This window comes from Puma concolor, chromosome A2 (assembly GCF_028749965.1).
Source record: "Puma concolor isolate L17-30 chromosome A2, mPumCon1.1.hap2, whole genome shotgun sequence".
Classification (NCBI taxonomy): Eukaryota; Metazoa; Chordata; class Mammalia; order Carnivora; family Felidae; genus Puma; species Puma concolor.
This window is the reverse complement of record NC_141668.1, coordinates 27,936,390-27,962,199: the sequence shown is the minus strand read 5'-3', so window position 1 is coordinate 27,962,199 and position 25,810 is coordinate 27,936,390. Positions and strand designations below refer to the sequence as shown.

The following is a 25,810-nucleotide window of genomic DNA, read 5'->3' as shown; positions in this document are numbered from 1 at the left end:
ATAGGAAAACTTATAAATGCAGCATAAGGAAAGAGAGGGAATTAAATTGTGAAAGCGGAATCTAAAAAAAAAATGTAAATCTTTTTCATTCAAAAAAGAACTCTGTCTTTTAAATTTTTTTTTTCAACGTTTATTTATTTATTTTTGGGACAGAGAGAGACAGAGCATGAACGGGGGAGGGGCAGCGAGAGAGGGAGACACAGAATCGGAAACAGGCTCCAGGCTCCGAGCCATTAGCCCAGAGCCTGACGCGGGGCTCGAACTCACGGACCGCGAGATCGTGACCTGACTGAAGTCGGCCGCTTAACCGACTGCGCCACCCAGGCGCCCCTCTATCTGTCTTTCAAAAAGACTTTGAGGGGCGCCTGGGTGGCTCAGTCGGTTGGGCGTCTGACTTCGCCTCAGGTCATGATCTCAAGATTCGTGGGTTCGAGCCCCACATCGGGCTCTGTGCTGACTGCTCAGGGCCTGGAGCCTGTTTCAGATTCTGTGTCTCCCTCTCTCTCTCTGACCCTCCCCTGTTCATGCTCTGTCTCTCTCTGTCTCAAAAATCAATAAACGCTAAAAAAAAAAATAAAATAAAATAAAATAAAAAATTTAAAAAAAATAAGACTTTGAATTGACTCTATCATTATGTGTATTTTTGAAATAATCAGTGTAGACAAAATCAGGGAGAAGCATCAAAAATATATTTTCAACAGTCAATTTTCTCTGATCTGTTAGGTATGAAAAGGTGTACACACACACACACACACACACACACACATATATATATATAAAGGACAAGCCAGTTCAGTTATCACCCCTCCTGGACCCAGACTTTAGCCTCATTTATCGATAAGTTGGGGGGGCTTATTTGTAACGCAGTGTTAGAGGAACTACTTCCTTCTCCAAGAACATTTATTTACAAAGGGAGACTGGGCATAAAATTCAGATCAAAAACAGCTGCAATTCACTTTTACTGTTTTCTTCCTATAAGTAGGCCATATAACTTTCTATAAGCAGGCTGTATAACTCCCTAAAGGTAGGATCGAAGCTATTTGCAATAAAGAAAATCATTTCTTTATACTGCTTAAAAGGACTGGCTCTGGAAACCAAACACTATAGATACACATACAAGTAGCCGTGAAATCTTGGGCTTAACAGCTGACTCCTCAGTTTTCTCATATGTAAAACGGGAATGGTGGCAATACTGACTACACAGGATCGTGCTAAATACATCTGAAGTGTTCAACAAATGTTGCTATTATCACTGTTGTTATAATGATGCCATATGTTGCTAGAAAAGATACTTCCAAATAAAAGACACAATATAATGAAGAAAAATATTTCCTAAAATATTAATAATCAAGTGCCACATCTCAACAGTGAGCTTTTACCTAAAAAAAACCAGTAACTCAAAAGCAGTGAGCAAATTCTAATAAACTATACAGTATAAACACACACAATTTATGACATATATTAGAGGTGGATCAACAATTTCTTAAACTAATGAGTAGAAAGTTGTAGGCTAAATTTTCAAAACCCAATTTATAAAGCTTAAATGTTTAAGTTTACAAATATTTTATACAACCATATACCAGAACATTTTTCCTTACTACTTTTATGGTAAAGTTGTATACAGTCTTAAAATATCCAGGAAATGTTCTTTAATTTTTAAAAGTTATTCAAGCCATTATAATTTAATGAAATCTTCTAATATTTTCCTTTTTCTAATAATTTATTTTAAATACATTTTACAAATAAAAATTAAAGAAAAATAAAATTGGAGTTAATTTCTAGACCTCAAATATCATCTATAAATGTGATTCACCCCCACATTTATAAAAACACAAAAGAGAAAACATTTGCTACTCAACATCACCTTCAGAAATTTTGCCACTTGAACATGATTATCATAGACTAAAATGTCTATTGTTAGATTCTGTAGCTGATGGATGTGACTTAAATCTCCTTCAAGTGCAAGGTCTTGTATCAAGACTCTCCAAGATGGGAATGGGGTCCTGGTGCCATCCCATACCTGCCATAACAGGGTAAAGCAAACTTTAATGATCTTTCTGCGCAACAGTGGAGACTTTAAAAAGAACATTATTTTCCGGTAATATAACTTACAAGTATTACATGTATTCCCCCAAATATCTGCTAAACTTTAAAAATGGTGTATATTCTGGTTGTAAAAGGACTACATAGATATAGGTCATGTAGAAACTATAAAGAAAAAAATTCACACTACCTGGAAAAAAAGTGCTAACACATTGTTGAATTTCTTTATCTTTTTTTCTTCTGTGTATTTATAATATGTGTCTTTTTCTGCTTTTAACTGGCATTATATTCTGCTTTGCATTTCTTAGTTTACTGTTGAGCAATTTATCAGCTAATATAAATATTTTTCTAAAATATGATCGTCAATTGCTTCTTTCGTTTTATGCTGTGGATATACAAAAATTTATTAAACTGATCCCTGTACTGGTGATTTGCTATTTTAAATAATTTAAAATACACCTTTATGACTACATCTGCTCATTTTCTTAAGTATAAATCCCTAACTTTCAGGAATGTATTCTAACCTTTGCTTATTTTTTCACTTTGTTTTCATTTGGAAGAGGCTTTTAAAAGTACAGATAGGAACGTTCTGTTCAAGTTAGAGGTTATGAACACAAATGAATGAAAATCGCGGGTGCTGGAAAAGGAAAGGACATCTTGGATTGCTACGTATGCTACATTAAGATGAGGATGGGAACATGGGCACAGGAGGAGTATGTGCTACCCTATCCTTAGGGTGTGAGCTAGGCTGTGTTGTGCTAGGCTTTGAAGAGATGGCTGTGCTTTGTTATAAAAGGGTATGACAAAAGACATCTGGCACGAGATAAGAATGCCCTTGCATGTGAGAAATTTGGCTGGACAAGAGAAACAGGCTCTCTGAACAGAATACACTCATTTCAGCTGTCTGCCAGCGTGAGCTTACAGAGGAAGTACTGAATAACGTTGGTGACTCTTCCAAGTTTCAAATAAACAATCACTGAGTTTGGGTCACTCACCGTTCCCTAAATTATTCAAAGAACCAGGATACACACTCTGGGAGCAGGTACAGTGTATGTCACGAACTTTTTTCTCCACCTGGAATGTGTTCTTTCATACTGTTTTTGTGACTTTAAAATAGCTTTACAGATGAATCTCCCAGCCTTTTGGGGGAGGGGCTGAGAGAGTAGAGTGCAGCTACATTGTTTTTATGCTTCAGTTCTAATCACCTAGAAGTCTTTTTTTTTTTTTTTTAATGTTTTCCCCAACTTTTGTAATTTTGTATCAAAACTTAATCTGTTAGGAATTTGTATCTTATGTACAGATCTGATTCTTTTCTAAATAGATACAATCACCATTTAGCAATCTGTCTTCATCAATTTGAAATGTTATGTTATTATCATGTATGTCTTGTATGTACAGTGTAAGAGGTTCCTAATCTTTTGATTAACTAGTCTCACAATAATATCAATTACTATAATTTCATAATATGCTTTAATATCAGATATCTGAGTTTTTTTAATCAAGCTTGTTTTATTCTTGACCATTTAATGTTTCTAATAAATTTTAGAATTACAGTCAATTTAGAAAATTTGGTTTTAATTAAAATAGCATTTTATTCTTTAAGAAAGAATAAAAAAATATTTGAATATGCTCAATGAAGTTTTGTAGTTTTCTTCACAGAATATCAGGGATTTCTTCCATGAATTGGCTTGTTTCACAGCTGTTGTGACTTTGAAAGAACTTTTGTTCACGTATATGTTCTATTTATTACTGATAGGTACCAAAGCTACATTTTACTAATATTTAAACCAGTTATCTCACGGAATAATTTTATTAATCCAAATAGCCTTTCAGTTCATTGTTTGGGTTTTACATCTTGTGACTAATGATCTTCTCTTTTTCTTTCTTTTAAAAGAGTTCTAGCTCTGGGGCGCCTGGGTGGCTCAGTAGGTTGAGCGTCCGACTTCGGCTCAGGTCATGATCTCACGGTCCGTGAGTTTGAGCCCCGCGTCGGGCTCTGTGCTGACAGCTCAGAACCTGGAGCCTGTTTCCGATTCTGTGTCTCCCTCTCTCTCTGCCCCTCCCCCGCTCATGCTCTGTCTCTCTCTCTCTCTGTCAAAAATAAATAAAAATAAAAAAAATTTTAAAGAGTTATAGCTCTCATTTTTTTTCATAGTGAATTTCTTAAGATTTCCTGAAAAACATTAGGTAACAGAAAATACTGGGTATTTTTGTCTTGTTCCTGGCATTACTGACTCCAAAATTTGAACACTAAATATTTTGTTTGATTACAAGAGAAGTTTTTTATCAAGTTAAGGAGGCATACTTCTAATTCTAAACATTTGACATAATTTGTTATACATTTTCACAAATGTATTGAACATTCACCAAGAGGAATGTAATTTTCCTTAAGTTATCCTAAAATTAATTCCTTAAATTTCTGATTTCTAAAATAAACCATGGATTGCAGTGTATTACTGTTTGAATACATTATTGGTGTAACATGTCTACTGGTATGATTAAAATGAACTAGTATCATAGTTACTAATAAAGGAATAAATATTGGTATCATATCCATGTTCAGGCTGGATATGAGACCAGATGCCCAAACACTGGAAATAATTATGTTGTTGCATTCCATGCTTTCCACAACTCACTTGGAATAATGTCTGGCTCCTTTTGTGCTTAAAACATAATTTAAAAAGTTATTTCTGCTGTGTGATAGGAAAATCAATCTCAGAAAAACAAATCACTCAAAATTCAATTTTCCAGAGGTAATGAGTAAAATATTGCTATATATTCTTCCTAATATATTTTTACTATGCATATAATACATTTTAGTATATAAAACTGCATTAATCTCTAAATAGAATATTATAAATATCTATCTTAGTAGCTATACATCTACAATGACATTTTATTGTAACAGAGTATTCCATAATACGGAAACACTTCACACAATTAATTCTCTATTGTTAGTATGAGTTTTCTAATTTTTGTTACTGCATTATAAGAATACTCTTAAATTCATTTTTCCACATTTACGAAGTAAATTTAGAAAATTTACAAAAATAAATTTACAAAAATAAAATTGTTGAGTCAAAGAATATACACAGACTTCTGAGATTTAAAGTGTCTTCAAGAAAGTCGTACATTCACTTCCGAATGCTGTGTTTTAAAATAACATCTACATAAAAGCTGTTTTCACTTATCTGAAAAGGCTATCTATAAAAATGGAATGCAGGCGTATGTTTTGTTGCTTTAGAATGAACGTACATTCTGCCATGTCAGCTAAAAGGTGGCAGATTTTATCTCAGAATTTAAGAATTTTCTACACAGCAGTGAAAAGATGGAGTATATTCTGCACAGCATATTATATGCCATTGGAAGTATTCAGTGCCTGTCAAATGTTCAACTGTTAAGGATGTCACTTTGGGCATCCAAAGTGTGATCAGTATGACTGGCTGACCTATGATTTCTTCTAACTTTGGATGATTTTACTTTGCTTTAACTTCAGGTGTCATACTTGACTTACCTACCTTTTTTACAGCATGTAATTACTTTTCTCAAAGTATTTCACATGTATATATGTATGCTATTTTCAACTTTAAAAACTTCATATTTCATTCAATAACTTTTATCTTCACCAACTCCTCAATAAGGGCAAGGTATAAATGATAATAATGCTAAACCCAATACTTGTCCAAGTGCCACGGTACAGTTTCTTGTCCTGTTGTTTCAGAGTCAGAAGCTAAAGAAATAACCATAGGCGCGGAGCTGAAGCAGTGTTTGTTTAAATGCATTCTGACTAGGGTGGGTAGGTGAGGTTAATATTGGACAACTGTCTTTTTCAGAAGCTATTCATGAGTAAATTGGGGCAGGTGTAAAGAAAGATTAGATAGGTCTTACTTTACTTTTTTAAATCCTTCTGATTTAAAAACAAAACATAACAAGAACAAAAATAAACACTTCAAAACCATCTGTGATCTACCCATGAGGCACGCAGTGAAATGACATGGGAAGAGAAGCCAACATCAATGAGCCAAGAAAATAAATGAGAAGCAAGGCTACCTTGACAGGGAAGCAGAAATATGCATACGTAAAATTGTAACTGAAATATAACAGTAGAAAACAACTCCATATTTTATTAATATTAAAATAAGAAATATATAAATAAACCATCAACTATATTTAAACTATTGACAACACTATTTTTCTCTGGATGCATAAAAAAAGAGAAGTTCAAGAGTAGAGCTGCATGAATATCTATGCTCATCAAAAATGGTAAGTTAGATTTAAAGTTCTTAATAAAATACAATAGTGGGCATACTTATTCCTTCAGAATACTGAGCTATAAGCTCTTTATAGATATGTAGGTGGTGCTAACTTATAATTTCAAGTATTTAAAATACCTACCTTTAGAAGAAATGATGCTCCATCCACTTCAGCTTTGCCCAAGAGCTGACAAGTCAGGTCAAAATACTGCAGGGGCTGAACATCACACAATTTTACTAATGTTGAAGAAGGTGAAATATGAGTAGATGCCCAAACACGTAAAGCTTCTACCATTCTGTGGTCCTCCGCGGTGAAGTTAAAATACTTGCTTGAAGTACGAGGTATGATAGGAGCTCCCAAAGTTCCCTCAAATGTCAAGGAGGCAAAGCCAGAGCTGGTGATACCTTGAGTCTCCTTTTTATATACTTGGATCTAAGAAAGTCGGGCAAAGTAGAAAACAGAATAGCTTACTGATGCAGAACCCGAAAAGTAAGATACTTGAGGGATTATAAAATCTTGCCAGCACAGTTAATAAAGAATATAAGCAATTAATATATTTCATTTAGTTAGCATATGAAATTATAAAATCAACCAGGCTATATCAAGATCCACTGTGTAACATTTATTTCTATTTTTTAAAGGTCTAGGTGGTCAACTCCTTGATCCTATCAAGCTTGCACTTTCACAATTGTTACTTTTCTTATTAAGGTATAATTTACAAAAGGAAAAAGGATAGTGACAATTACTTATGAATGTTACGAGGAAAACCAGAACACTTAAAATACAGGACTTCAAAGTGAACAAAACGCAAGAGGCTAAGGTTTCATCAGTCTGACTGAGAGGCAAGACAGTGACAAAGACTTTGGCTTTCACGTTCTGAGGCTCTGCTATTACATGCATATGCATTTATGATGCTTACATCTTCTTCATGAAGCAATCATTTTGTCTTTATGAAATGCCCCCCCCCTTTTAATCTGTAATATTCTGTCTGATATTAATATAGTGATTTCATTTTCCTTATGCTTACTGTTTGCTTGGTATATCTTTTCTACAGTTTTGCAACTTGCCTGTGTCTTCATTTTGCGTAGGGAGTGGTGTTTGTTCTTGCTTTTTTATTTGGTCGATTTTTTTTTTCCTTGCAAAAGGAATGTTTAGTCCATTTACATAAAATTACTGATACGGTTATATTTAAGTCTACTGTCTTGTTTTCCTTTTGTATCCCCCCCCCCTTTTTGCTCTTTAAAAATTTTGTTCTTCTACTGTTCTTTCCCCATCTTATTTTGACCTTATTAGTGTTCTGTTTACTTCCTCTGAGTTATGAATGAATCTTTACCGCAAAGTCTATTTGGAATCAGTATTGTTCTACTTCATAATGACTAGTTTCCAGGTCACATTTCCACTTGCCCATATCCTGTTTTACACTTTCTACTGAAAGTATTATTGAAAGTATTATCTGAAGATAATAACTTTTCAGTGGTATAATTACTTTTAACTATCCTTTGTGCTATCATTCATATTTTTCTACTATTTTATAAACTCCATCTTCCAATATTATTATTATTATTTTTTAAATAGCCATTTATCTTTTAGTGAAATTTTGGGAAGAAATACAAAACATTATCTTTCACCATTTTCTTTTTTTAGTTTTGGTCATTTCCTAACCATCAAAAGTTTCTGGCTGGTAGCATGCTTTTCTGTCCTGAATAACCATCCTTTAGCGTTTACTTGTACTGAAGATACACTGGCTGGGGATTCTCACATTTTTGAAAAATATTTTCTTTGGATACAAAATTCCAGGGGAACACATTTTCTATCACCACTTTTATCATTGCTTTGTTCTTCGGGCGCCATCATTTCAGATAAGAAATCAAAGATGGCTGGTATTGTTTCTTATGTGGAATGTGTTATTTCTCTGCCAGCTCATTTCAAGATTTTTTAAATCTTTTTCAATGATTTCACAGTGACTTGTTTAGATGTGCTTTTTCTCTGAGGTGCCAGCATGGAGTGCACCAAGTTTCTAACATCCGTAAGTCAATGTTTTCCATCAAATTTGGAAAAATTCTTGTCCTTTCTATTTATTTCTATAAATATATTTTTTCCCATTCACACTGTTTTCTTGTGCATCTCAAATGACAGGTTTCACCATTTGATATTGTTCCACAATCTTTAAGTAAACATGATATATCTAATCTGTTTAGCTTATCTAGTAAATTTTCATTAATAAAAATATTAATATATATACTCACTAAAAGATATAAGACTGTTTACGGCAGCATAATATCCTCAAACTGAAAACTACTTAAACGTTTCACAAAATATATACATTCTGATGCATTCACACAACGGAATACCGCTTACCGATGAAAGTGAACAAAGTAAAATTATATGCAGTAACATGGTTGAATCACACAGGCATAAGCCAGACATTAAAAACAAAACAAAACCTAAAGTCTATTCTCTTTATATAAAGAGCAAACAGAGATGAAACTAATGTATGTTGTTTGAAGTTATGAGAGTATTTATTCCTGGATGGGGTATGAAGGAAGTTTCCGAGTGCTAGTTACAGACTATACTTATATTGTGAACTGAGAGATGTACAGTCTACTTCAGTTAAACAACAGCAAGAATAATAACTAAAAACATTAGGAGGGAAGAGTGCACTCTCGGAATACAAATACTATAGGAAACAACAGTATGTGAGAAATGGTAACACTACGATGATAATATTTCTACTTCTCTTTTAACATTACAAAAATATTCTCTACTACTCTTCTATTCTCAGGAAAAGGGCCTTAAGAGATCAAGATAGCTAATTCTTACTGAAACTAAGAATAGAACACACCCAGAATATTGTGCTCACTTCATAAGCATCTCACTGACCATGAGGGACACAGAATAACTGAAGCATGAGAAGAAAAAAGACAATCAAGATAATGAAAGAGTTGCATGGAAATCTTCATGTAACAAGAGGAAAAGATGAAAGGACAAAACTACTTAAAACCTACGGACTGAAAATATTACAGTACTGAATTTTTTAAAAAATCAGATAGTATTTAATAGCTGTACTTTCACAATAAAGGTGGGGTTTTTTTACCTTTACTTGTTTAACTGCTTAGCATAATTTTGTAAGAACTGAAATATGTTCATGTTTTAATACATTTTTCATAAAGATCAACTTACTTTGATTTTATACTCACATCTCAATGCTTTCACTGTACTTGAATTAACACAATCTCCCAATCTTTGTGTAAGTTTTTAATAAAAAAGTAAAACAAAACAAAACCCCAGCGGCCTAGGGCTTTTTTTTTTTTAAACCCAACTCTACCTGGAAAACCTTTAAACCATCAATCTATCTTTAGAACTGAGAAGAGGAAATGCAACTAGTCTTAATCATGGCAACTAACACATTTCTGTGGAAGGAAGGCACACAGTTTGTCCAAATGAGATTTCTTAATATTCATTATTTGAAGTCTAGTATTATTTACATTTCTTCTTACCTCTTGAAATGGCTGATGCCATGTTCCACCACAGCAACCACATAATTAGCGCTAACTAGTACTAATGAAAAGTACAGAGCCCTCTTCAAATACATATGAGTTTGGACAGTATGAATTTTACCTTCAGCCTGTGAAAGCGAACAATATCTCCATTTTTATAAATTATTGGTAGGGCTTCGTAACTTCCACTGAAGAGCAGGCAAGTTAACTTTACATTTGTCTGGTCCACAATTGTTACAACTGAGCAATAATCTGGAAAACATAAAAATATTTTACCTTTTGGTATTTCAAAGAATTTGACAAAACAAGAATATGGGTGAATTCAAAACACCAAACAAATTTTTATCCCTCCTTTTAATTAAGCCTTCTGAGAACAGGATCAAAACATAGGGACATTTTCTTGGCTCTCAAAATGCACTGCCAAATTATTTTGCAACAGTATTCCACAAAAATTTTAGAAAATTTAGTAAAACAAAAATAAAAATCCTAATTAATATAAATTCTCTGGAGGGGTATGACTTTTATATTATTTCAAAGTTTAGAAATCATGAAACATTCAAATAACATAACTTATAAAAGAATAAAAGTTAGGGTGAAAACAAAAGACTAGAAGGTATTTGAAGTAAATGTGATGGAAAATCAAAATTCTCCATGGAAACCCTATGAAAACTGATTATAAAACCCAGAATTTCACAGTGACTATGTAATTCAAGTGAACAAACAACTCCTAGAAAATTATAGTAACAAAAACAAACTCAAAAGAAAAAAATGAGGATTTGCCAGTTCCTTACAGAAGATTACACGTTAGAACAAGAAACTGGCAAAAAAAAAAAAAAAAAAAAAAAAAAAACCCAAAGAAACCACTAATAATACTTGGGTTGCTATGAAAATGAAAACTTCAAATACTGGTGGTAGTAAAAACTGTAATAGATGCTACTCTGAGATATGCATGTTTCAGAAAGTTGCACACTGAGGAAATGTGTTGACTTTAGCCCTTCCCAGTACCCTAGTAATTACAGTACTGGGATAGAAAAGAATAAACCCAGAACGTGAAGGAAGAGAAGAGAGAAGGAGTGACAGAGCAGGGGAGAAGGTAGCAACATGTTACAGGAAGATGGGAAAACAAATGGTTAGGGATAAAATAAACAGGGAGGCTGAAATCCAGAAGACAGTATAAAGTGGCTGGAATAAAGATAGAAGCCACCGGGATTAAGGGTGGGAGTGAAAAGTAGAGCCAAATCAAGGTTAATTAAAAGTTTACATACAGAACTGTTTCAGTAACCACTTGTCCTGACCTCTATAGCGCAGGAAAATGATTTCAGGTAGGGAGGCACTGTATTTAAACCTAGCACTTCCAGGAACACAGGCTGCTTTCCAAGGACATTTTTCACTGATTAACCAGAGGGTGCTAAGTCTTCCAACCTGGGTGTTATCACCCAGAATAAATCCTTCCATGTTATTACTTTAGGGGGCCTACAGCCTGATGGGCAGCCCTCTTTTCACCCACCCTAGAATGACACTGTCAATCAACATGCCCTATGCAAGTACTATTCGTCTCTATCAGATTTCCCATTCAAGGAGGAGATCAGCTGGAAAAGCCATCTTGAAAAAGAACAATCTAAGACTGCATCATAATCTCAGATTTCAAGATAGACTACAAAGCTGTAGTAATCAAAACTGTATGGAAAAACAAAGTACTTATACACAAAGCAAACAAGATGAATGTTTATAACCTAAAACAAGCCATACCTACATTTTAAAATGTAAAGCCAGAAAACAATTATGGTAAAATAAATATCTGGCAAAAATAAAAAGGAGGAAAGGAAGGAAGGAAAGAAGGAAGGTAGGAAGGCAGGCAGGAAGGAGGGAAGACAGACTAATGGGCCAAGGGAGGCAGAGGGAGAGAAAGAAGGGAGGGGCAGGGAATAGAAATGGGAGGGGAAAAGGAGGAGAGGAGGAAGAGAGAGTTAAGGAAGGAGGGAGAAAAAGAAACCTGATTCTGTGAAGAGGGGGAAATAATTCAGAGAACATTAAAAAAAAGGAAAACTTAAAATCAGGAGTGCTGGCTGGTTGTTAAGTGTCCCACTCTTGATTTTGGCTCAGATTATGGCCTCACAGTTCCTGAGATGCAGCCTGGCCTTGGGCTCTGGGCTCTGGGCCTTACAGCTCAGAGGCTGCTTGGGACTCTCTCTCCGCCCTCTCTCTCTCTCTCTGCCCCTCCACTGTTCATACTCTCTCGCTCTCTCTCTCAAAATAAACATTTTAAAAATAAATAAAATCAAAACCTTGATAAGCATCTTCAAAGAGCAAAAATTATTACGTCTTCATTTCTTGATACACCAGCAGGATCCACTGGGCCCAAATTTATATTTAGAATTTCCTTTCTTAGTACCTCTACTCATGAGGAGTGTTGTTTCACGTTTGTTTTTTTTTTTTTCTTAGCAGTCTTACAAAAAAAATCAAAGACCAATTTTACTTATTTTTAATAGAATATAAACATTCTTGTTTGCAATTATCATATGGCCCTATTGTACCCTTTTATAAATCTAAGATGTATTAGGAGACCTTAGCTATATTTCTATATGTTGAAATATTCTGCTATTTCATTACTCTAGTAATTAGTTCATTATTCCTACCTATGCTATAAAATACTAAATTGATTTTTTAAATGGAAAAATGAGAGCCCTGCTTAGAAGACAGACACAAGAGTGAAATGAAGCATCCCCAATGCATTGCACTGCTCAAGTATTGTAACACCTTTCAAGGAGACAAAGTTCAGAGACACTATCTGGAGTTTCTTCTTCTTTATATAAATGCTGTTAAGAATTAAGAACTGAGGGGCGCCTGGGTGGCTCAGTCGGTTAAGCGGCCGACTTCGGCTCAGGTCATGATCTCACGGTCCGTGGGTTCGAGCCCTGCGTCGGGCTCTGTGCTGACAGCTCAGAGCCTGGAGCCTGTTTCAGATTCTGTGTCTCCCTCTCTCTGACGCTCCCCAGTTCATGCTCTGTCTCTCTCTGTCTCAAAAATAAATAAATGTTAAAAAAAAAAAATTAAAAAAGAATTAAGAACTGAACAGTTAAGTGTCCGACCTCTTTTCAGGTCTGATCTCACTGTGAGTTTGAGCCCCACATGGGGCTCTGTGCTGACAGCTCAGAGCCTGGAGCCTATTTCAGACTCAGTGTCTCCCTCTCTCTCTGACCCTCCCCCACTTACTGAGAAATTTTTGCCAATAGTCACCGGGAAGGAAATTGACAGAGCCAGTCCCTTCACCATGATTAGATGAATCAAAAGCTAAACGCAAAGACAGGAGCACTTTAGATCTCACTGCTAACAATGAATGTACTTAGAATAAAACACAAATGCTCTGAAGGTTTTAAATTTCATAAAATTCCATGACAGACAAAACATAGGGCAAAGAAATTACAAGTCCATCAAAATCCGACTCAGGTATGCACCATCAAACTTGACTTTTTTTTTTTTTTCACATTTTTTCTTGACAGCTTCTGCAAAATCACACATTGCAGATTCATATGTAATAGAATGAGCAATCTCACACATCATATTTGTATTGGAGAACTATTTACTACTTATATTCATAATGTGATTTTAAGTTGTAGTAATCCTACAACATTCTTCTTGCTTTAAATGCTTCAAAACGAGCCACATGTAAACTGGGGCTACAAAGCAAAAACAAAACTGCACATTTAGCAGGAGTAAGTAATAATAGCTGAATTTAAACGTTAGCTAAGATGAACTGACATAGTACCAGCCTTGCAGCACATACACAATATTGAGGGATAAATGAAAAAACCAAAATATTAATTTAAAAAAGGCTTAATCTAAACCTCAAAATATTGGAACCTGTCTCATTGTTTTACTTTTCCTAAGAAAATGTCAGCTTTCTAAAAAATGACTTGGTGGGCTACAAAGGACTCCACTCTGAATCCTGAGAAACACTGCATAGGCGCATCGTCTATAGGGTCTAGCTTTTGCAGTGCCTTCCTGCAAATTAGAAAAAAGCCTCCCCCTTTCTCAAAAAGAAATACTACACAACCTGAAGAGCTTTCCAGAGGAATTTTACTGAGCCCATGAGAGAAGCAGTCTTCACTGCACCTACACGTGCATCTGCATTCCAGTCTTTTCACATAAACCCGAAGAGGAACAGATATGCCACTTGCAATGTACACATTCCTTCTCCAGGCCTTTCCTCCCAGGCTCCCTAGAAATCAGGTTCAGAGTGAGGGAGGTCAGGGTGTCAGGTTTAGAGCTGGGGTGGGAATGGAGGCCGAGGGAGAGAAAACCTCAGGGGATGCCCAAAGAGCATGGCAACAGGTGTGTGTCTGCCAGGTGTGTAGGTGTTGCTCAGAGTTCTGAGTCCATAAATGAAATGGGGCCACATGCTGGTACAGATTTATGCAGAAGAGTGCTCCCCAGCTGCATCAGGACTTGACTGGGGGGCCTGAAATCTCCACACCCGCATGTTTTCATGTAAGTGGTTCCATGTGGATGAAAGTGGCATCTCCTCAAACGGAGCACACTGTGCATCACATATCTGAGCTATCATATGCTAAGTGCCTGTTCCTTACTCTTCTCTTTTTCAAGTTTGTTTATTTTGAGAGAGAGAGAGAGAGAGAGACAGACAGACAGAAAAAGAGAGAGAGACATGGAGAGAATCCCAAGCAGGCTCCGTGTTGCCAGTGCTGAGCCGGATGCGGGGCTCGATCTCAAAGAAGCTCACGAATGGTGAGATCAAAAGTCGGACACTTAACCGACTGAGCCACCCAGGTGTCCCCCTTACTCTTTCTCTTGGCTTATATATTTTCTTTTTTAAAGTATCATCTGTGACTTTTAGCAAGTTTAAGCCAAACAGACCCACCATGTGTTCATATTTTATTTTTTCTTACTTTTTGAGAGAGAGCATACACACCCATGCACGTGCAGGGGAGGGGCAATGGGAGAAGGAGAGAAAATCTTAAACAGGCTCCACACCCAACACGGAGCACAATGCGGGGCTCAATCCCAGGACCTTGAGACAATGACCTGAGCTGAAATCCAGAGCTGGACACTTAACCAACCGAGCCACCCAAGCACACCCCTTTAATAAAATGTTATTAACAAAGAAAGAAAACAAAAATTCACATTCAAGAAAACAAAAGACATTAAAAAAAATCTGTCCAATAATTTTCTCTCAATTGCAATAAAAACAACAATCTAAATGAAATATTAAATAGCTTTCAAAAGGTTCTTTCAAATAGCACTTGATTTATGACATGACTAGAAACCAAGCTACCCATTTTAACAAATACTAACGAGGCAAACTGCTAAATGTTTTATTTTCCTGCTTCAAAGTGTCTTACCAAATAATCCATCAAAAATGATTGTATAATAAAAGTACTTATTTTCCCCATGCCTCATTTTTGGCTCATTCTCAAATGAAGGAAAAATAACTTGTGAAATTACAACTTACAACTTCATATTTTAATAATAAAGCTACAAAGCCAAAAGATAATTGTTTTCTCGATAGCTAACACCAGCAGGAAAGATAGGAAGAGTAGAAAGAACTTTAATAAATCAGTATTCTTACCTTATCTACATAGTACATTTAGGTGCTAATATAAAAATAAATATAAATTCCTTAAAATGTTTTAAAATAATAAAACATATATTTAAACCTTTGAGAAAGTCTTGACTTTAATGCTTTAGCAAGACTTCATATGTAAACTGTTGACTAAGTATTTACTTTAACTCTAACTTCACGTAACCTGATATAAATCTGGAGAAGATAACAAATGATAAACTAGGTCCTATATTCTGCAATCTTGAGTAACTCACCTAATTTCATCAATATGATTAAGTGTAAACTGCCTTGAAGTTTTATAATAAGAGGAAGCTGGTAGTTTATCTAATCAAAGAAACATACATGCATAAATTATACAATCCACAAAAAAAAATTCCTCCATGAAAGTTATTTCATCTCCTTTTACCAATTACAGTACTATTTATAAACCAATATTTCAGTAAGTTTCTATTTCTATAAAAGTTTATTACTGAAAACCCAACTAAAAATTATAAAAGGCAAATCGCTAAATCAACACAATATTATATGCTACAATCTTACTTGTTTTACAAGTTTATCTGTTTTACTATACAAAATATAATAGCACTCCCTTAATTATGCTGGTGTGAAGTTACATTAATTTTCCCTCACGTTTTAATCATATTGGTAAAGATAAGGAAAGACAGGAGAGAAAGCATAAACATTATGTTAGAGATACACATGCTTGTATGAGTACACATACAGATTAAATACGAATTAGGTAGGTAGGTATGTAAGCTGATAGTCTGTGAGTTCCTAAGTGTCATTCTGGAATTACATCTGGAGGAGTTTTACATTTTACCCCACATATTGAGAAACCACAGTAGATGGTCTACCTAGGTGTAAGGATTTATACTAAGACTAGCAATGGCCTCTATCTTCACAGCATTTGTATTTAAAATAAGAAAGGCACAACAATAATAATTTTTAAAATAACTATCAAAGTGTATTAATATTCAGCAATAAAAATACATGCTACGACTGACTACACATTTTGATACATGCTACAGCATGAATGAACCTCAAAATCATTATGTTAAGTGAAAGAAGCCAGAAGCAAAGACCACATGTTATATGAGGCTATCTATATGAAGTGTCCAGAAAGGTAGTACAGAGAAAGAAAGCATATTAGTATGAATATTGTAGAGGTAAGCAACATACTCCTGCAAGTCTTAAAAAAAAAAAACACTAAAATGATAAATGAAGAAACCAAAAACTAAGATTAACAAGAAGACTGTATTATTATATGAAAACTTAGAATGGAGATAAAGAATCTTACCAACCCAAACATCTCCAAAAAGTTCACGTGGAGATTGTAGCAAATACTCTGCCTAATGATTAAAAATTGGACAGCTGAACAGGCCTCCTCTTAATTAAGGAGAACCATCACAGAGTCACATATTGGGAGAAGAAAATTTACCTGGAGTTCTGTTAGGCGTTGCTCCTCAGACCCCTATATACAAGTACACATATTATATGTGACACACATCACATTATTTAATACATGATTTTGAAACAACATGAAAGTTACCAGGAAAAAGTCAGACCATTACACACCACATACAAAACAAAATTCCGGGTAATATATGCAATATATCTGTTTTTAAAAATATTAAAGAATTTTAAGGGGCTGGGTGGCTCAGTCGGTTGAGCGTCCATGAATCTTGATTTTAGCTCAGGTCACTGTTCAGGGAATCAAGCCCCATGTTGGGCTCCATGCTCTCAGCGCAAAGCCTGCTTGGGATTCATTCTCTCTCTCTCTCTCTCTCTCTCTCTCTCTCTCTCTCTCTCTCCCTCTCCTGCTTGTGCACATGCTCTCTCTCTCTCTCTCTCAAAGTAAACTTTAATAAAAAAAAACTAAAGAATTTTAAGAAAATACAGACTAATATTTTTCGAATCTTACAATGAATAAGCCTTTCCAAACAAAATCATGACTCCAAAAGTATGTTAAACATTTGTGTTTTGAAAACTATCAGCACCAGAACTAAAAAGCTGGAAAAAGCATCTAACACTTAGGACAAAAAAGAGATTAATACCACTAACATATGAGAAGCTTCCAGAAATTGCTGACAAAAGACAACCAAACTGAAAACGAAAATATATTTTGATTATGTTAATCAATGAGGGTAAAGTGGAAGAAAAGTAGTACACTGAAAAAGATCTTAAAAATGCAGATAGAAATCAAAGCAATTTATAACTTGAAAGTAATATCTGTGACTTAAATATTACTAGAATCCACTTGACCTGATAAGTAATGTAGCAAAGCATTCCACTGATGGCCACTTAAAACATTTTATTTGTAATAATTCTGAATACATAATCTTTCAAAAACCTACTGCCAACTGTATTATAGTTTTATAAAAATAAAGTTGCTCATTACATACATAAAACAATCAGTTTTACCACATACAGAAAGTTAAGTACAAAAAAATACTTTTTAAATTTTGATCTAGAATATAAACAAAGTGTATAAAACAGAAGTATTATAAGTCTTTAATAATGATCCCTGAAAAAGACTGCTACAAGAACATAAAATTATGCATCAACATACTGCAGATGTTCCATCTCTTAAAATTATTATTTTTCTTCAGCAGTTAGATTTTGAAATTGAAAGTTCACATTTTCATTATAAAAGTCTGACAACTTTTATTGCTATTCCAACACCTGCAATGCTGGCCTCTTCTTCCTCATCCATCAAAATCCAATTTATCCTCAAAAGTTCAGCTTAAATGCCGTATCTCTTAGTAGCCTTTCCCCTGTTGGCATTAATCTCTCCATTCTTGCTCCCAAAGCATTTTGTTTGTTTCTTTAGTTACAGCATACAACTGTGCCTTAGCGAATTGATTCAATTCAGGTCTTCCTCATCTCCCTCAGGAAAAACTCTCTGAGACTCTATCATTTTACCACTATGGACAACAACCAAGTCCAGTACAAGGCTACACAGGGCTGGCAAAGAAATTTTTTAGTTGAATGAATAAAAGAATGTAACTTAAGTTTTAAGAAAGAATGAAGAAACAGTACTGATTTTTATGATCAATTAAAGCAATTCAAATCATAAACTAATGAAACATAAGGATAATTCTCTAAATAAGCAGGCTAATAATTTGTTTGAGGAAAAGGTCATAAAAGACAGAGTCAGTTCTAAGATATATATAGAAAGCTAGATAGAGGCCTCAAGCTTCATCATAGTCATTCCTGAATATAAGCAAGCAGGCAATACAAAGGTTCAGTGACCTCTTTCTCCACCTTCACTGTCTGAGTGGAAACCTACTTCTTACTGGCATGGACAAAACAGCTGGAAATAGTTTTGAAGAGAGGTGTAGCTCAACTTTCCAAATCGTTAAAGAGGTTAAGTGATGACTAACCATGCCCTAGATGCCTTCCTGATCCCGAAAGTCGGATAGCCAAACACTTGAGAAGAGTCTTACCTCACTCAACTTGATGTTATTTTTTAGTTCTTAGGAAATGTAAAACCCCACGCCTGCCCAATCCACAACCTCCAGCCTTTATAATAGGTAAATCCATTATTCAACTTTAACATATAAACTCAAAAGCATGGTGTGTTTTACAATGAAGATTCTATCTTACACCTCCAACAATAAAGTAGATGAATAAAAGTGGAATTTCATAAATTAAGGAAAGACTAAAAACAAAGTGAAATCATAAATAATTATAATCATTGTACTGTAATTATTATCTGTCTTAAACATTCCTCAAGGGTAGAAACAATGACTTACATATGTTTGAATTTTCCATGTCTAATATGATACACAGCATATAGAAAGTACTTAAAGTTTACTGAATAAGGGAACAGATGAGTGAACCAAAAAGCTATTTAAAAAGCCATACATTAAACCAAAAACGTACGCTGTGGTCTTGATATCAGCTGAATATTCAAATAACATATGAACGTAACACAGATAAGGAGCTTGCAATCTGGGGTTCAAAGAATGGGGGCGTGAACTTCCACATGGCATGTTTAAGTCTTTAGGCATGCATGTGCATTTTTGTAGGACAAGCTCTATAGCTGTCTTCGTTTGCACAAGGGTGCAGGACAGCAAAAGGGTTAAAACTCCCAAAGATGCATTATAAATTTAAAAACAAAAGGGGAGGGGTGCCTGGGTGGCTCAATCAGTTGAGCATCCAACTCTTGATTTCGGCTCAGATCATGATCTCACAGTTCATGAGTTTGAGCCCCGCGCAGAGCCTGCTTGAGATTCTCTTTCTCCCTCACTCTCTCCCCCTCCCCTGCTTGCACGTGCCCCCTCTCTCTCTCTCTCTCTCAAAATAAACAAACATTAAAAACAGTAAAAAAATAAAATAAAAAATATAATTCAACATACATGTAATTTTAAATTGTACTACATGCTTTAATCTTTGATGAATCAGCAGTGTTCTGGATATTATGTAACACCAATGAGTTATTTTTCAATAATTAAATTATTTTTTAACCATTTTAATGTAAAATATGAAGGAGTTTAACGCTTTAAAAAAATTAAAAGACACTAACTACGTAATCATTTAACCTGCAACAATTATCACTCCCACGAAACAAAAACATTCAAACGATAATGCTACTTGATATAAATGTATACGTGGCGAGTCATTCATTCCTATAAGTGAAAATATTTTTACCCAGCCACGACTAGCATCCTAGCATTAGCTGGGATGTTTTACAGGAAAAGAGAAACTCCCAGGGCCCTATGTCCTAGCACTCTATCGCAAGAACTAAAAGAAGCAAAATAGATTAGGGGCTCTCAGAAGTGCAATGTTTTGGATACTCCTCTAAGAAATCGGATTCTATACTCAGTTATTGGCTAAAACAGGTATCCTTTCATAAGATAATGAACAGCAAATGAAAGGTCTGCTTCTGGAAACACTGTAACATCTAAAGCTGTTTGAGGTTAATCAAACTGCTTTCCAAAAATGGAGGATTTTGATGGGAGGCAGGGTATGAAAAACAAGTAAGTTAGGGACATAAAGCATTCTTGAAGAAATAGGCTAGGGAGCCACAGGCAATGTGCCACATTATGTGGCACAAAAAGGCGGAGAGCTGCAGGGTCCCAAAATTTGAAAAAGAAAAAGACAAAAAAGGAGAGGTGCACAGCAAAAACATGATATAAGTATTTTGGTTATCCTCTCCCTTCCTCTGGACTCAAATACTAGAAAAGTAAGCACAAACAGGGTTCCCTTTACTTCTCCCATTTGCTCACAGAGCAAGCAGACATTATGTTATCAATAACAAGCAAGCATGAGTCCCATACTATTAAGCCTGGAAGTGTTTTATGGCCTGCATACATTTATAATATTTAGCAAGAACAGACAATGAGAACAGAGTAAATGTGTCTCACGTTTAAAAACAGCTGTACGCTATTTCTTAAAATCTGAGACAAAGCTAAAATTAAACTTCTTCATCAGTGTTACCTAAAAAAATATAATCAATGTTATCTGTTTAAGGCAAAAAAACGTACATACCTGTCTAGCCAGCTCTCTAAAGCAAAAGGAAATGTGAGGCTTTCAAAGATAACTGCTATAAAATTTCAAATTCCTAAGAAGGCAGCAATGACCTTGTCTGCCTACACAAATGAGGACATATTACATACCTCTGATGAGTCATTAGTAAAATCAATTCCGATGATACAAAGATCTTTTAATATATATTGTTTCCATAATCTTTCAGAAATTCTCAGTTTTCATGATGAATGTGATCATAATTGAAGAAGAATGTAAGTATCTACTGTCCTTTTAGCAACAGGACTGACAGACTTCAGCAAGAATAAAAAGCTACAACTTGTTCAAGACTGAATATAAAGCTTGGGAAATGAAGTGTTTGCTACCAAAAAGAAGACAGCTGCGTGCTACAGGTCGTATGTAATCATTATTACTATGGAGACGAAGTTTTAAGTCAAGAAGTACAAACGCTAGAGTGCATCAAATGGCCTGTATGGCACTAAATTTAACATTTTTAAAAGAAATTTTAATGAAAACTCTAGCAAACGATATATAACAGAATCAACTTCTTTCCATTTACCTAAATTTGAGTTACATGAGGGTAATTTTCCTCCACAGAACTAGTTATGTACATCTGGATGTAGTATTTAAGATTGCAGCCCCATATTTGCAAAATAAAGTTGCTCTACATAATATAAAAAAGGCGCAGCTGTGGATTGTTCAGGGACATCTCAGTGGTAATACTAATGAAGTTGATCTTTTCCTCAACACAAAAAGTGCTATTTCGTCTGACTCCCTTTCTTGCAGTATGTTGAAGGATGAGTTCTATCAACAGAAATAAAAAGTGTAACTAAAGTTATATAAGATAGATCATTTAAAACTTTACCATCTTGCTAGTAGTAAAGACATTATCAATATACTTTAAAATATACTTTAGTTTCAATATGTTGTGATAAAATTGATGAGATTCATTTTAATTTAGTATCTCAGAAGAAACAGAGAAACATTATCATTGTAATAACAGATGGTTTATTACTACTCATGACTTTTTTATTTAGGGACTGGATCCAACTAAACATATCTGATAGAGATATAAAATACATATGAATATATAATAAATATAGCTCCCCAAGGCTTTCATTATATACATATGATTTAACAACATTGTCAGAAAAAAACATGATTATGCTGTCTAATAACAACTTAAAATTAATAGTCATCAATGTTATAAAAACAGCTATCATTTTGTTCTACATTATCATTTGCTATTTTAGAATATATTTGCTGATTAGCAAAAACTTTCAGTGACAAGAATTAGCAACATTATCAAGTGCAAAAAGTTTTAAAATTATACCTTCTATCAAGTCAGGTGGACCTTTATTTGCAGTAATATAGCTTATTCCTGAATTCAGCAGGCTAATTAGAGGCCACCAGAAAACACCCGCAATTGGAAGAGGATCATAGTCATCGCACCTTTATAAGCGAATTCCCAGAATGGGCATATATTAAGATTCAAGGGGGAACAAAACCCGAAGATGAGAAAAAATCACCAAGGTGGAAGTATGCAAGTCTATGTTGAACAGTATGATGGTGCGGGGAACACAGACTTTGGGAGAAAGTAAAGTCAAATGAAAATATTTAAGAAATAAATACTTAATAACTTCTCGCTCCAACCTTAATGTTTAATATTTCCCTTTCTGCTAAAACAGAAATCATCAGTTTTCTTTTTTTTTTTAATGTTTATTTATTTTTGAGAGAGAGAGAGAGAGAGAGAGAGAGAGAGAGAACGAACGCGAGCAGGGGAGGGGCAGAGAGACACAGAATCCAAAGCAGGCTCCAGGCCCTGAGCTGTCAGCACAGAGCCTGATGCGGGGCTCGAACCCATGAACCATGAGATCACGGCCTGAGGTGAAGTCGGACGCTTAACCGACTGAGCCACCCAGGTGCCCCATCATCAGTTTCCAATAAAACATCCCTCTTCAGACTTACGTACCACTGATTTCAAACTTCTCTAGATTTAACAGTCTTCACGCAGTCGTTTCCACACAAAGTCTTCACAGTCTACATTAACAAAATACTCTGACCACATAAAAATAAGATGTTTCTCCCATCTCCCCACGAAAGAGTACACTTCAAGTTCACTCCACAATAATAAAATGTACATATGTGTATTTAATAAAATAGTTTGTAAATATGAACTCAACGAGAACATCTTTGTGTCTCTAAGCATGAGCCACAGGGGCGGGCATGCAGCAGACAAAGACAGGATTTCATCAACAACATCATTTTGCATTTCTAACATCTCTAAAATACGACTACATCTTACAATGGACAGTGAAGCATAACTCAACTGGCAGAGCTTTCTGAATCATACATAAATAATGATGCCTTTTACAAATGTTGTTTCAGATTAAATGGATTAATGACTGTTAAATTTAGTCAAATTGAATTAAACCAAGGTAAAGGTGTAATGGTGTGTTCACCATATTAACTCTCAGAAAACTGAAATCCATGTTTTTTTCTTTTCTATGTAATTCTGTTTAAAAGCTTGTATTATTATACAGAATTAATTAGCTTATTCCTCAATTATCTTTTTTTTTTTTTAACCTTAATTATCTTCAAAAACCACCAAAGTACTATGTCTTTGGGGTGTTTAATTTTTTTTTTACATTTAAAGTAATTATTGATCGGAAAGGTCTTATTACTGCCATTTTGGTAACTGTTCTCTGTCTTGTAGCACTTTTGTCCTCCTTTGTATTTCATTGATTTTTTTGTGTGTAGTGATATACTCTGATTCCTTTCTCATTTCCTTTTGCAGGTATTTTCTTTGTGATGACCATGGAGTTTACATAAGACAACTTACAGTTACAACAACCTATCTTAAGCTGATAATACCACATACAAAAACTATACTTCTACTCCTCCTCACATACACTTTATGCTGTAATTTGTATCTTTATATTGTGTATTCATTAAAGTGTTTACAGGCAGTTATTTTTTTATACTTTTGTCTTTTTTAAATTCTATAACCAGAATTAGAAGTGATTTATATACCAGGGGTACATATTAAAATATTCTACATTTGTTTATATAGTTACCTTTCCTAGCCTATTTTATACTTTCATATGCTGTCATGTTGCAGGTTAGCATCTTTTTTTTTTTTTTAAGTTTTATTTATTTAAGTAATCTCCATACCCCACGTGGGGCTCAAACTCACAACCCCAAGATCAAGAGCCACATGCTCTTCTAACTGAGCCAGTCAGACGCCCCTTAGCATCCTTTTCTTAACTTAGTCTTCGGAATCTTAAGACCATACTTATTTTATAAAACAGCCAAGCCAAAACATATGCATCCATGTTGTGTGGCAATTATAAATCAGAACTGAGCTTCTAAGACTTAGGGTACTGAAGGAGCTATGTTTCTGAAACCAATAAAGTAGTTCCAGTCCATTAAAATCTTCGCTAATTTTAATACCTACCAGTTCCTTTGCTTAGATATGGAGGCTTAAAGAACTTGACAACACCATAGACATTGACGATTGTACCACCCTTAAGTTGATTCAGGGGTGTATATATATAATGTGTTGTTGGAACCTAAGAACGAGAAGACAGTAAATATATATAGTGTTTAGAATGATGTTTTGATTAAAATTTTATTTTTTTTTTTTTTATTTTTTTAAAATTTTTTTTTTTTCAACGTTTATTTATTTTTGGGACAGAGAGAGACAGAGCATGAACGGGGGAGGGGCAGAGAGAGAGGGAGACACAGAATCGGAAACAGGCTCCAGGCTCTGAGCCATCAGCCCAGAGCCCGATGCGGGGCTCGAACTCACGGAGCGCGAGATCGTGACCTGGCTGAAGTCGGACGCTTAACCGACTGCGCCACCCAGGCGCCCCTGATTAAAATTTTAAATTAACAAATCCATCTAATTGCATTTTTTTTCCTTTTAAGTGTCTAAAAAGAGGCTATAGCCTGAAAAAAAGGATATACACAGTTTATAAAGGTTACTATATAAACCACCCAGTTTTTCTTAGAAAGAACTTTGATTATAAATAATGCAATTTGTATACAATTCTAAGAAATGCAGTTTAAGAGATTTGGGTTCTGGATTTTAATCTTAAGTAATAACAAAACTTGTGATATGTATTTCTTTTTTCTTTTCCTATACACTATAAAGATTTTACTTAGGCCTAAATAAAGCCAGGTTTTCATTATAAATGGTATAAAGACATTAAAAATGGTAATAACAGAGGGGCACCTGGGTGGCTCAGTCAGTTAAGCCTACGACTGTGGTTTGGGCTCAGGTCATGATCTCACCGTTTTGTGAGTTCAAGCCCATCCGGCTCTGTGCCGGCAGCATGGAGCCTGCCAGGGATTCCTTCTCTCCCTATCTCTCTGCCCCCCCTCCACTCACACTGTCTCTGTCTCTCTCAAAATAAATAAACTTAAAAAAATTTTTTTAACGGTAATAATAGAAACAAAAATTTTCTTTAATAATTGCACAGAAGTTTAGAAAGAAAAGGGAAACTGATTTATAAGGACATGTCTGCGTATTAGTAAAATAATCCTTAAAAGCAGTCAGACATCTAGTCCCATCACCCATCCATCCTATCCACAACTGGAAATAAGGTTATCTACCACACTACTGAGTTAAACTTTTAAAAATCAAATCAAAACAAGTTAATTGACTTTTTCAAGGAAACTGATATCTCAGTTCAACACAAGAAAAGGCAGCGCTTAGAAATCTCATCAAACCTTGGGCGCCTGGGTGGCGCAGTCGGTTAAGCGTCCGACTTCAGCCAGGTCACGATCTCGCGGTCCGTGAGTTCGAGCCCCGCGTCAGGCTCTGGGCTGATGGCTCAGAGCCTGGAGCCTGTTTCTGATTCTGTGTTTCCCTCTCTCTCTGCCCCTACCCCGTTCATGCTCTGTCTCTCTCTGTCCCAAAAATAAATAAACGTTGAAAAAAAAA

The 25,810-nt window shown here is 35.0% G+C and overlaps 1 protein-coding gene across 3 annotated transcripts in view; it reads right to left on the bottom strand.

The window, feature by feature from the left end:
* POT1 (protection of telomeres 1) overlaps nucleotides 1-25,810 on the bottom strand; it is an 80,663-nt gene that overhangs the window by 27,996 nt on the left and 26,857 nt on the right. For all 3 annotated transcript variants that reach the window (XM_086691141.1, XM_025929827.2, XM_086691144.1), the window contains exons 7-10: nucleotides 24,320-24,434; nucleotides 9,916-10,046; nucleotides 6,439-6,729; nucleotides 1,865-2,020 (exon numbers count right to left, since the gene is read on the bottom strand). In XM_086691141.1, coding sequence (XP_086547267.1) covers nucleotides 1,865-2,020; nucleotides 6,439-6,729; nucleotides 9,916-10,046; nucleotides 24,320-24,434 — 693 coding nt within the window. The remainder of the gene's footprint in view (nucleotides 1-1,864; nucleotides 2,021-6,438; nucleotides 6,730-9,915; nucleotides 10,047-24,319; nucleotides 24,435-25,810) is intronic.